At 46.7% G+C, this 13,721-nt stretch overlaps 1 protein-coding gene across 11 annotated transcripts in view; it reads right to left on the bottom strand.

The window, feature by feature from the left end:
- Positions 1 to 13,721, bottom strand: part of CACNA1B (calcium voltage-gated channel subunit alpha1 B) — a 310,731-nt gene that overhangs the window by 16,130 nt on the left and 280,880 nt on the right. For 10 of the 11 annotated variants that reach the window (XM_069771710.1, XM_069771699.1, XM_069771702.1 and 7 more), the window contains 3 exons: positions 13,071 to 13,167; positions 3,337 to 3,445; positions 1,274 to 1,381 (listed from right to left, as the gene is read on the bottom strand). In XM_069771710.1, coding sequence (XP_069627811.1) covers positions 1,274 to 1,381; positions 3,337 to 3,445; positions 13,071 to 13,167 — 314 coding nt within the window. The remainder of the gene's footprint in view (positions 1 to 1,273; positions 1,382 to 3,336; positions 3,446 to 13,070; positions 13,168 to 13,721) is intronic. The other variant, XM_069771700.1, reaches the window with a different exon arrangement.

The following is a 13,721-nucleotide window of genomic DNA, read 5'->3' as shown; positions in this document are numbered from 1 at the left end:
CAGCAGAGACATTCAGGTGAGGAATGGGAAAGGATCAGGAGAAGAGAAAAATAAGTCAACAAGCACAAGAAATAACAACAAATGGGCATGAAAAACAAGGAGAAAGAACAGGCGACATTAGAATAATGAGGCAAAACAGACACAGGAAAGTGGGGGAAAGAAAAAAAGACCAAGAAAAGCTTACAACAGAATTCTTCAGATCTTTGCCTGTTGCTGCCTATCACATCTGAGGAGGATGGCCCCTGTCTCTAGCTTTCTGTGGCAAACATTCACAGAGACCATGTAGAAAAAAAACCAGGCAGGAAAACTCTGTGGCATTGTAAGCATTGCCAACCAAAGAATTGCTAAATACCAGATCCACAGCCAGCTTTTTATCAACAAAGAAGCCTTATTCCTATTTCTCTGAATTACAGTCAACCAGGGCATAATGGGCTAATATACATTTAAAGAGTATTTCATTTTTCCAGATGTCTTTTTTCACCCTCATAGATATGCTACCAGCCCTTCCCTGCACAGCAATGGAGCACTTACCATACAGCAAAGAGTTAAAGCAGCAGATATATAGGCATCAAGAGAGGAGGGGAGGAAAAGACTTCAGCAGTAACTACTCACTGATTTGCACCTCCTCAGCTCCCTCATTTTTCTTAATTAACAATGCCTTTATTGCTTTGCACTGTTTCTCATTAATCCGGAATCCTGGCCCTTGACTGGGCCAATCCAGATAACGGCAAACTTTCCATTTTCTCAGCACATTTGCCCAGGCCTTCATCAGGTAACACAAAGGCCTTTAGCCCCCAAATACCTCACTTCTGATTCTGTAAGTTCTCAGCAAGCTTTAATTTTCTTCTCCCAGTTTTCTGGAGGTCAGATGGTAGAAATGGCTCTCCTGTCCTGTAAGACACAGGCTGGAGGCAGACAAAGCTATGAAAAACCTCTGGAAGAGGCCACACGGGGCATCGGTCCCTTCTTGGCAAAGTGGTTTGTTGGGTTTTTTTTTCCCTAAGTACAGGAATTTTACTGTAGCATAATGAAATACATGCCAAATATAACCTCAGCTTTCCTGCTCCTTGTGTGACCATGGCATGGAGGTGCAGGCTGTGAACCTGCAGAGAGGATACCTAGAAGCTGAACAGCACTCGGTTTCTTTGCTGCATCCTCTAGATGACTGTACACCTAGATGGGGCTAGAGACAGAGCAGGCAAGGAGGGAGAAACCTACTCTGGGCTTCTTAGCTGGCTGGGATGCTTTGGGTGCTTGCTGATGAACCACTTACGTTTGTGAGGAGGCACCAGCAAATCCAGAGTCTTCTGGGACAGATTGGGCCAAACCAGTGAGATCTCCTTTCTCAACTCGGCATCACACTGGTGCTGTTTAACACCCCCTGCAGAAAGGGAGAGGAGAGAAAGAGGCACATGAAGAAGAGCAAAAATCCTTGTCCTTTCAGCACATACCGCTATTTACACAGCAAGCACAGAAGGTACTTCCCTCACTCCCATTTCTTGACAGCACCAAGCCAGCACCAGCTGCAGCAGCTTTCGCAAAGGGAGTCGGTGACCTCCTCCGTGACAAGAGTGAACTCAGCAGGACCATCATTGCTTCAACCCACTGACCCTCTGCTGTTACTTGGGGCTTAAACCTAAGCTCAGACTTACTCTACCCGAGTGCTCATTTGGGGTGCTGGATAGAGTCAGCAGAAAGCAGCAGCACCTCTTGGGAGCAATGCAAAGGACCTGGTCTGAGGTGCTGGACTATGAGCAATGCCATGATTTATTATAAACCCTCTCCACCAACTCTTTCTGAAGTTTTTGGCAATGAGACATAAGCACGCTGTTCTGTATCAGCAGCATCAAACAACAGCTATATCACAATGTAGAACAGAAAGAGCCGAACACAGCGGCATTATTCAAATGGCCAAAGTGAGGTCTCAATACACAAGTGGAAAGTGATTAAAGTATATGTAAGCCAACAGGCCAGCTCCCAAATGAATGCACCGCACAGTAGGCAATTAAGTAGTTCATCTGAATGACAGATTATTTTTCTAAGAGAAAAGTAATGGGAGGAGGCTCTGGGTACTCTGCTACATGGAGGTTTGAACTCCCACACCGAAACTCATTAGGGAGGGTTTATTAAGGGCCTGTTAGTCCCACTAGAGACTCAATTAAATGTAGCACACAAAACCTATTCAAATGAAGCACATAACAACAAAATGGGTCAAAAACTCACAACCCACAGCAGATATAAACCTTAGAAAGAATCCAGCACTATCAACTGAGCTTTCTTCTCTAGTTCCCTTCCAGTGTGCGGCCAAAAAAAGGGTGGAGGGAGCCTTTTTTCAGTTGAAAAAGGAAGTTTGAATTACCATTGCTGACAGGTAACTAGAATCCTAAAATATAAACTCTAAGCGTCCTTATCTAGAGGTTATTACTAAAATATGGTGCTGGCCCCTAAAATCCTGGGCAGTCCTAAATGCATCCTTAGAAATGAGTGTCTGATACTCACTGTCACTCCCTTAGGGAGTCCCAGTGACCTCAAAATTTTGTCTTCTTCCAGCATTGCCTACCCAAAGCTACAAAGACAAAGTTTAAGCAACATATGAGGGAGGTAATTAATACAGAGAGGTTGAACGGCTGGCCTAAAACCACTTAGGAAAAGCACAACACCCTAACCCTGCCCTGCCCTTTGCTTGTAAGAGCATTGTTACCTCCTGTTAGCTTTTAAATTAGGTATAAAAGTGCTTTGGCCAGTCATGCCTTGATTCTGACCCCAGCCAGCCTGATTAAATAGTGTAATGACCCAGAGAAAAGGCCAGTGTATTTTATTACATTGAAATGTTTAATTGGGAAGTCAAGTAAATGCCTGATTAAACACTTAAATAATTAAATTTTATCTCAAGGCAGAATGTGATTCATGGCACTTGGTGTCACTGCTTTGCTGCCAGCAGATAGCAATTGCAGAGGAAGGGCTGTTTTTTCCCCTCGTGCTGGAACAGTTTAGAAAACAGGTGTGGAAACTCTCATTTCTGTTATACAGCAACGAGCACATGCACAGGGCTTCTCCTTGGAGATGTCCCAGCGGGGATGGTCAAAGCTGTTCACATCTCATCAACAGGGATGCCAGGATGAGGCCACCCCAAAGGCAGAGTGATGTTCAGGACCCCTCTCTGTTGCCTGTCCCCAGAGCTCCCTTGTCCTTGGGCGCTGGCAGAGCGCACGCAGGCAACAGGAAAACAGGATTTCCACCTGGGGCAGAATTTCTGTGGTTTCGGGAGGACACCAAGCCAACAGAAAAGTTGGGGGTTGAGCCCACGCATGCTGTCAGACATCACCTCCCTCTCACCTGAGGCCAGTTTGATTTCTAGGGCAGTGCGGATCAAGGCCATCAGCGTGGATGTGAAGTGGACGGTTAAATCTTCAGGCGAGATCGGCATGTTCATCCGCACCAGGCGCTGGAGAGAAAAACGTGGTGGCTGTGAGCGTGGGTCAGGATTCCTCCCCCCCGCCACCCTTCCCTCTCACCTGCCAGCCCTTAGAAATAGCCAGATTACAAATGCGTGTTCACCTTTTGTGCACTGAGCTAAAACGCATCTTCTCCATATAGACATCAACTCCTTTTCAGGAGCAGGTCTGAGCTGTAACAGTGACTTTAGTGGTTAAACAGTTGACTTGCCAGCACTTGTACTGTAATCCTACAAAGGGAGTTCTTCCAAAAAAAGTCAGTTGAATGCTTTCATCCCATTTCAGAGCCTGGTACCCTGCTGATGAAAGTCTCCCAACTATGTCTGCAGCCTCCAGACATGTGGCTGGTACCCATCACGCCTGCCAAAACAACATGCTCAGGAGATATAAAACAGGAAGCCACCGCCGCCATCCTTTCCGACATTGGTTACCTTCACCTATTTTCTTGTTCTACAACAGGAGCAACAGCAACAAGTGGGACTCTCAAATGAAGTGAGGTGATGGAGGATTTGCATCCAGCATCCGAGGATGCGGCTCCATCCAGAAAGTGACTGTGCTTCTTCCAGCTGTGCCAGTGAGTGGGATGCCAGGAAGACGCTTCTGGTGGCAATGACAACAGGAGGCGAATGCTTTGTACAGGAGCTGTGCAGACTCAGGAGTGGTCCTGTGATGATGCATTTTGTACGCAGCCAGAAGCACATTGGAAAATAAGGCTGGTGAGCCCTGTGGTGTGGCTCAAGTAGTCTGGGACAGTTTGGGACTGGCTGCTAATAACTAAAGGTGTGCAATATCCTTTTTATTGGAGACTGGTTCTGTCTCTTTCTTTCTTTCTCTGTGGGCATCCCAAGAGCTCTGAAGGTCTACTCTGTTCCTTCCAGCCAACGAGCTACACAGCTCCATCTGGACCTTACCCATAGGGGAAGAGGCTGGATTAACACAAGCAGGACTATAATTTCCCCCAGTTATGTTCTTTCAGTCCAAACATGGAACAGTTCCCCAGGATCAGTATCTTCCAAGATCTTCAGACCTGGTAGCAAGTCCTTCCCCATCATCAGTTAGGAACACCTCTGATATGGCAAATTCATCATTCTTGTAAGCAGTGAAGTACCGGAGGTTGCTTTGGAAAGCTGTGGCTCCCTTAACACTGCTGGCAACAGAGCATGTAAATGCAGATGGGGAGAAGCACTCTCCAAGCCTTGCTGATAACCTTAGCAACGCATTTAAAGGATGGATTTCTCCTCCTTCAGCAACCTAATGATTTCTCAGCTCCTCGGCTTTCACAAGCTCTTTAGAAACTTCCTTGGCCGGAGCCATATCAGACAAGCCTCTGTGGTTCCGTTCTCTGAGGGTACATGCAACCCAAGGAAGTCATTGGACATTAATTTGTCTGAGCAGAGCCTCGCAGCAGCGGGTAAAACCAAGTATTAGCTTGGCCTGGGCCCCTTGCTCGGGAGGGAATTTCATTCACATCTGAAAGCTGCTCAGGCTGCTATTTTGATTCCTATCGCTGTACAGAAACCTTCTCTTTGTTTAACAACAGCCCAACATGCTGCTAAAGAAATTTAAGCGCAGTCAGCAGCAGGCTGCAGACTCACCGAGGCAGAGAGTACACAGAGGGGGCCAGATCCCACTTCGGCTCTGTGCACTATAATACTATGCAATGTTAAGGGCTGCGAATATTTTTCAGAGATGCAGCTTTGCTGGTGCAATCCTCCCTTCAGATGCGCCCGCAGTGGCTCAGGGGTGCCTCGTGCAACCCTGCTCACCCTCCTTGCTGGCCTGGGGAAGCTGTGCAGTAGAAGCCCCACTGTTAACGGCAGGTTTTGCTGGTGAAGGGAAACATGGCGTAGCTGAGAGCAGGGACCTGCCTGGAGTCTCGGGCAAGGCGAGAGGCAGAGAGGGGCGGAGGGCTCAGTATGAGCCCTGACTCCTACTCCTATGCTCTACCCAAAACCAAGCCAAGACTGGCGAATGAAGACTTGGTCCCCCTTCCATCAGTGGGTTAGCCTCCCTGCTTAGAGAAATCCCTGAAACAGTTTCCCAGTGGTATGAACTGAGCTCCCTTAGGTACTTTGGTGTCCTGAGAGAGGACAGACTCCAGCCCTGGTACCTTCTGCCAGCCAAAGAGAAAACATCCCCCCCAGGGGGAACATGTACTGGTGCTGATGGAGGGCACAGGGCACTGGTCCAGTGCAAAACAACTGCTTCTGAAGTGAGCTGACATTCAGAGGAGCCGAGACCTCCTTATTTATCTTATTACACGTCTTCGGATCTTGTTGCATGCAGCAGGGACAAGAGACTCATGTAACAACCTACCCTGTCTCCTAAAGTCTGAGACAAACCATTGTAATCTCAAAGAGCTTTCTTAAAGCATGACCAGAGGTTATCTTCCATGTCTGACAAGCTTCAGAGATAGGGAAATCAAAGCCAAGACTCTCCTCCCTTTATAATTCAACAACAGTATCAAATGCTGGCAATGCCACAACAATTTTTTCTGTTCACTTGTGTCAAAAGAAACAGGATTTTAGTTCAGACTTCTGCCCTCAGCACACAAAAAGTCGCAATACAATTATTATATCCCCGTAAGCCCATAGTTACCACTTACAGAGTCTCACTGAATCCCAGTTCAGTGGGAGAGAGAGGTAAGGGATGGAGAGAGACAGAAGATGCATGGAAGTGAAGAACAAGCAGATGAGAAATAATTCCTCCCAGGAGAGCTCTATCCTCACAAAAACTAGCACTAAGAAACATTTTGGCACTGAGATGTCCCAGGTCCCCCCAACTGACTTTCTAGAACAAATTCCCAAAGGGAATGGATGCAGAATCCAGGCCACATGACAATGCTATATGAAAGTCTTTCCTCCTAAATTTTAATCAAGGACAAAGGATTTAGAGGGAGATTTTCAAAGGGAATGCACACTTGCAATTGCATACTTGCAGGAAGGCTGGCTGAGCAAAACTCACGTGCAAGTGCTGAGTAGGAGTGCTGCAAACAGCCACCTCAAGAGTCTCTCCCTAGACTAGGTCCCTTCCTTCCTCCCCACGCTACACTCAGCACTGCCTGCTCTACAGCATTTTTTTCCATCCCAATATGAAAACTGGTCAAACGGGTTAACCCAGACACCTTTAGGTCATTGCAATTTCTGATCTGATAAACCATCAGCCAACAGAGGGTGTGGTTGTTGTGGAGGTCCTTGCACATCTTGCAGCCCCACATCTTGGGGGCCACTGGCTCTAGAGGTCACGTCAGGAGAGGGGAGGCTTGGTCTGGCTTGGGTGGGATGTCTCCCTCTCTCCTCTCTATTGGGGTGGCAAACAGAGATGCATCTCCCTGTCCTCCCCTGGGGCAGGTTGTTGGCAGCCAGTTGAGGAGCACTTGCATTGCAAGGTGGGTTGCAAGTTGCACTTACCAGGGCAGAGAAGCTGCCCGTTTCTTAGCCAAAAAAGCCATTAAATAGGACAGAAGTGCCTTATAACCTCCTGCAGGTAAGCCCAACAGGTTTTGGCTACAAGCCGCTCCAGATCCTTCCCAACATCAGTGAAAACTTTCTTGGAAGAGCAAATTGAGAAAATCTGTTGCTCAGAAAGATACACCACATTTCTAGGAGAGCTCCTGCTGAAGATGAAGCAGCTGGGAGAAAGAAATTGATTCATCTTTGATTCAAAATAGCTTTGCCACCACACCATGTGGGGGAGGCAAGGGAGAAGGCAGTTTGGTGAGACATGCTCACACCATGTCCCCGCACCACCACTGACACCCAGAGGAGCCAAGGAGTCAGCCAGATATTGGCACAGCCATCCCAGAGGAGGGACTCAGCATCTGAACTTGCCTGCACATTGTCTGGTGCCTTTTCCTAGTGCCAGAAATGCAACTGAAAGACTGAAACCGTAAACAAAAAGAAATCTTCATTTCCCCCCCAATACTATAAAACAACCTTAACAAAAAAGTATTTCCTTCCAACATGTGCAGAGCAAGAAATTTCAATCCTTTCAAAGCTACTTTCTAATTTTGCCTATATTTTAATTCATTTACCTTTCTCTAGGAATTCAATTGAAAATGGTAAAATTTCTCAAAGTCAAATATTCTGATTGACCCAAAATTTCTCTTTGAAAAATTAATCAAGAACTTTTGATTTTCATCCTTCATCAGGATAGAAGAGAAAAATCTCTGTTTTTCATACAGCATGGGCAACAACATGGTTAAAAGAACCCGAACCATTTGTTTAGCCTGTACACAGTTTAAAGTAAAATTAACATCTCCCCGCATATTTGCTGCTTCTCCTGGCTGAAGCTGCACTTCAAGACCACGTCTTACCAGCTCCTCATGCTTTGGAATACGACATGAAAATTTGATTAAAAAAAAAAATAAAATCTGATTTGGATAGTTTTCCATCTTTCTAGACCCCAGAAGGAAAACATACAAGCCTGCTGATGCAGATGGTAGGGGACCCAATGCTTCCCTGCACTAGTAAAAAGCTTGCATCACTTGGGGTGCCCTGGGAATTGCCAGCCACAAATGAGAGAAGTTCAGGTCAATTAATAACTAGGGAGCAGGAAAAAAAAAGGTAAAAATCCCTCCCAGGTGCCCAGACCTGGCAGGAAAGGGCTTCCCAGCTCCCCATGCTTCTCCTCTTCCCCTCCTCATCCCCAATTTCCTCCAAGAGCATTTGAGGAAAAGCAGCCAGCAGCAGATGGAGTCCCCGCTCCTATTTCCCAGCTGCGCTTGGGGAACTCTCCTCCAGCCCTTGATTTTAATTAGGTGGTTTCGGAGACATCCCCCTCCCGAGCAAGTGAGGGCAAGGGGAGCTCGTTAATGTTTCTGCAGGAAAAGGCCCCAGAGGCAGGAGCTGCAATATTGTCTCTAGACTAGTCTCCTAATTAACTCTGTGCAGATAACGAGGTAGTAACCGATTACAGCCAGGGTTAGGGAGGCAACACTTTTTACTCCTATTACTTGTGTGGTCACGAGGGGTGCAGACACCCCTCAGCTTCTACTAGTGATTTAATTGCAAATAAACAAAGACATCGCTAATGAGGAACCAAACCTTTGTGTCAAGCAGAATTGACAGAATTTATGCCCTTTCTGCAGATCTTCTGCTTAGTAACTTCTTGGACCATGTCCCAGTAGGCAGGGAACATGTTAGAGAAATGGGGGAAAATTCATCCCAGTGTCAAAAGCAGGCATAAAAGGTCTCCTGCTGGTTCCCAGCCTGACCCAGAAAGTGAGCACTGAACAGAAATATCTGCACCATAAATTTTATTCACCGACACATTTGTCCAAACATTAGCAGGAAGAGGAGCATACTGAGCTATGAATGCCAGGAAAACTAGCTGGCACCCCAATGGATTTGAATTATTAAGAGCATCCCATCAGCAGCTCTCGCACAGCCTCTGGGACAAGAACTGCTCTGGGAATAATCCCCAAACGTGAATAAATTCGGGACAATGGAGCATTGCTTGTGGGAAACGAGGCTGAGTTTGGTGAATAAATTATTTGCTATGAATAATTCACCCTGACCTAGTTGTAATTATTCTACTCTCATTTAACTCTTCTGCTGGCTTCAGAGAGGCTGGCCATGGCCTTCCTCCCTCTCACAGCCAACAGAGGAGCCAGGTCTGTGCCATGAAATGTGGGCTCTGTCTCTGGCACACAACTGGACCTGTTGCATAGAGTGGTCATCCTACCTTCAGGACATGTAATCTTGCTCCTTGACCAGCAAAAGTGACGCATGATGCTAGCTCTGTGCAGAAGAGGTAGCAAGGCTGGGCAGCTAGCAAACAGACCGTTCCAACTTTTGTTTAGCCTTCAGGGACCTAATCCAGATTTTAAAATCCACCTGGCTGTGACGGTCAAGGTGAGGTGCAGCCCTGGTGCGGATGAGGAGCCAGCTCAGCTCTGAGATCACCCCCCATCACATATCCAGGAGCCTTGGGTATGTCAGGAGGTGCTAAAGGGAGAGCCAGAGCCCTCCTAATTCCTGCAGTAAATCACCCTTGAAATATGGTGTGCAAAGCTGTGCTTGGCAGCACCAATAGAACAACAAAATAAAGTCAAGAGCCCCCTCCGGCTGCCATCACCAGCCCGCAGACTCCATGCAGGGCTTCACCTAGAGCTAGACTTGGACAGAGGTGGAGATGTGCCTGCTGGCAATGCTGTCTTCTCCTGTCCCCAGAGAGGGAAGTAAAAAGATGACGCTGAAGAGCAGTGGGGAAAGGCTTGGGTTATTGCCTCTCCTAGCACCACACCGCTCCGAAGAATTACGCTGCCAGGCTCTCAAAAAAACCCCTTCTCCAACCCCACTATTGCAGAAACCTGCAAGATATCTTGATGGCACTGTAGTGCCAGAAAGATTTAGCAGCGTCATGGGCATTTCCTTCTCCCATTTTCTCCAAAGATGCACACAAAGCTCTGTGGTGCAAAGGACAGACTGACTCCAGCTGCCAGCAAAACTGGCTGCCGCTCTGCCCTTATTGCTACTACTGAATAGCATATAAAACCCCAGGACTCTTTGCTATAGACAAGCTGAGTCTGTTTAAAAGGCCTCAAAGTCTCAATACATGACTGTAAATGGAGGAAAAAAAACACTACCACCCTTGTCTGAAAATGGACAAGTGATCAAATCTCAAGACACCAGAGTGAAGTCAAAGTGATTTTCTTCCCTCTTTTCATCTGACTGGGTAGGAGAGATTCTAAAATTCAGTTCCTTCACCCTTTTCTCCCCCCCAGCGCAGGATAGAGCTCTCCTGGTGCTCAAGGAATGCGACCAGAGGACCCCACACATGCACCTCGGGGCAAGCAGCAAGCCACGCACACAAAACTGCAGGGGCTGGTCACACCAACCAAGGAGAACAGTTGAGAAAGAGGAACCAGAAAACAGCAGAAAGGAAGGACAGCAGCCAAAGAGGCTGCAAAGAGGGAAAAATCCAAACAAAATGACAGTGTGCACATACTGAGAAGGCAACACAGACAAAGACAGGGGGAAAACACACAAAAAATTTGCAGAGAGAACTGGGAAAAACATATATGGAAAGAAAAAGGGTGGACATGTGGGGCAAAAGAGTTTCTGCCGAACAGAACAGTAAGGCTTTTAACAAATCATTTGGTTCAGAAGGAGAGAGCATAAACAGCACAGAGGCAAAGCTCTGGCTGCTGTCGGCACTGACTCAGCTACAGCTGCGGGACAAGGGGGTCGTTGTCCCTCTGCACACTGGCTCTGCGTGGAGGTGTGGGTGGCTGGGTGGGCTGTACCGTCCTCACCAAGTCTCCCATCAACTGTGGGAGGACAGAAAGAGTGACACCGGGGTGGGGGGGGTGGGGGGCACCCAGCAGGTGTAGGGCAGGGGGATGCCGCGACCTACACACAGCCATCCTCTGCGGGAAGATGCTCAGCACCAATCTGTCTCCATGGTCATGCTGTTCCTAGTGCTGCACATAGAAGTGGAGGAGGGAGGAAGCAGAAACTGGTACTGCCTCCCCATGAGGGTTTAGTTTTATCACCAGCCATAGCTGGGAGTGAGGGTCAGCCCAAGCTGCAGGCTTACACCATGGGAAAAAATTCAGATCTGGAGAAATCTGATGTTCAGCTTAGATTTGAGCTATTTGACTTGAATCCATCTCTATGTATGGTTCAGTCATACACAGACACCTTTTAAAGGTTTCTCAGTACATGGGTAAAAATTAAAGATGTCTTTAAAAAAATCAGGAGTCTGTATTTTAAAAAGAAACCATTCATATGTACCTAAGTTCTGTGGATTTGTTCTGTAAAGAAAGACAAACAAATTAAATGAGATACCAGCTAACTCACAGGGAAAAGACAGACTAGGGAAGGCACAGCTGCAGTACCTCTGCCCGGGGAAAGTCTCCTGCAGCAGTTGAGAACAATCACATAGAGGCACAGAGACGCCATACCATGAAAATCAGCCAAAAGTCTTGTTTAAAATGCCTATTTTAACACGTGATCTTTTTATCCCCTTTTATTTTCTTCCTTTTTTAACTGTACAAGATTTGGGGGGGGGGAGGGGAGAGCTTTATGCTTCTGGTATGCATGTGTGACCACAGGGCAGATCTGGTTGCCCAGCTGCTAACACCTAATGCCAGACTTTCAGCAGGACACAGCTCCATTTTAAGTCAGTGGAAACTCAGAGCTGCTAAAAGGAGAGAGACATTGATTGCTTTAAAATCACTGGGTTTCTGTGTATAATTCGTACTTCTATATAGATGTTTATCTATCTACTCATCTATCTGAAATAGCTGAAACCTGGGATTGGGCATTTTGACATAGCTGGGTTTCTCAAGCTTGGTTCTGGTATGGTGGGTATGAATTGCTCGTAATAGAGATGCTCTTGTAAAGCAGCTACCAAAGTGGCCAGAAACAAATTAAAAGGCACGTAGAAAAGTTATCTAACTGGCTAGCTTTAAGGTTAAGTTCAATTTTCTTTTTATTTTAAATCCTAACACACTGAGGAAGGATCTTGTAGGAAGCCGTATCTGAACCTCTTCTTGCTGCTAAGTGCCCTACATAAAGGCAGGCCCAGGTTTGGGTTTAGCTTGAGTCTCTTCACAAAATCTTGCTTTTGTAGGGCCTCAGTGAAAAAACTAGCACTACTGGAGGGGCTGTTGTGATCTGGATCCATTGCACCAGTCATGGTGGGGTGCAGTAATTAGGCTTGGCGGTGGCCAAAATGACGTCACCAGCAAAAAAAGTTTGATGATTTGTTTGATGTTGAGTTTGATGGATGCTCAATTACACCAATGCTAAATGCCTATGACAAACCTCTCCCTCCAAAACCATGAGGTTCAATGTTAAAAACTTCTAAGGAATCACCCCTGCAAACACAAATTTCCAAGTGCCATGCGAGCTGTTGGGAGAGCAGCGCGACTTTCACTGGCAGGGTCTGCGTCTGCTCCGTGATTTCAGCTCTGTGTCTCTCTGAGTTTCCACTGCGTTCATCCAGGCAGTGTCTGAAAGGCAACAGCTAGCAGCCTTTTGGGTACAATGCACTTTTGTGGTTCAATTAAAAAGTTTTTCAGAATAAACAATAAGTTTGAGTGATTTCTTCACCTTACTGTCTTAAATGTTTTCTGTTAAAATAATTTCTTTCATGCGGGTATTTAAGGAGCCCTTCTGGTGTTGCCTCTGTTTAATAGCTTGCTAACTCCTACAGTACTGCCTACTCTAATTACTCCAATCTAATTAAGAGGGGGGAAAAACCAACATACTACTGAAGGGCTAGTGAGAACGGATAGTCAAAGAGCTGTAGGAAGACAAATGGGGATCATATTGGCAGGGTAATTTGCTCATTAGCACCTTCCCTCCCCAAATTAGCCTAAATGGAAGCAGAATGAGATAGGAAAGATAGAAACACTGATAGAGATAGCAGAGACATACTTAGAAAGACAAACTGATGTGCCATAGTTTCAAAGATCAAAAAAAGGTTACCAAAAAAAAAAAAAAAAAAAGGCAGAAGATCCCAAATCCAGTCTGCTTGGAAAGCAGAGAAAGCACCAGAAAAGTCCAGGAGAACAACACTAATGCCACAGAAAACCGGCACCCACTTCAGCCACGGCACAAAAAGCTGGTGGTTTGGCAGGAGTTTCTAGGGAGGTTGGTCTACCTTATAGGCAACACGAGCAGGGCATTTCTTTCCAAGGCCTAGAGGTGGGGACATGTGTCTCAGCATCTCATACATGTCTGTGTAACTGATGCGCCCGCTTGGAGTCAAAGGGAGGGAGGCAAAAGCAAGAGGACACAGAAATCAAACCAGACCGGGGCGGGGGAAGGAAGGGGATGGGGAAAAAGGCAACACAATGGAGCAAATGAAAAGGAGGAGAGAGAAGAGAAAGCAGACAAGAAAACAGAGATCCGGTTAATCAGATTTCTCAGGAAAACAAAACCAAAACAAGGAGGTAGGTAAATAGAAAGGTTTCTCCGCTTCCGTTGCTGTGTTTCAATGCCCAACGTCTCCTCATCACGGCAGGGAAATCCCGTGGCCGGAGCTGTGCCTCGGCACGTGGGTCCCTGTGGGGAATGATTGATGTCTCTGCTTGGGGTGGAGAAGGTGTGCGGAGGGCTCGGGTTTGGCTGGCTCTTTGCAGGGGTGGAGGGATGCTTCCCCTTCTCACCCCCCCAAACCAGTCAATCAAGAGGCTGTATTCACCATGCCAGGGAGAGCTGGTAGGCAGAGTTATGGGACAGAGAGAGATAGGGCTTAGAGAAAATATTCAGCTTTCCTTCAGTGAATAAAAAGTTTAGGTTTCAGGGTAGC

The sequence above is a fragment of the Haliaeetus albicilla genome, chromosome 26 (genome assembly GCF_947461875.1).
Source record: "Haliaeetus albicilla chromosome 26, bHalAlb1.1, whole genome shotgun sequence".
Lineage (NCBI taxonomy): Eukaryota > Metazoa > Chordata > Aves > Accipitriformes > Accipitridae > Haliaeetus > Haliaeetus albicilla.
This window is presented reverse-complemented; position numbering and strand designations above follow the sequence as displayed.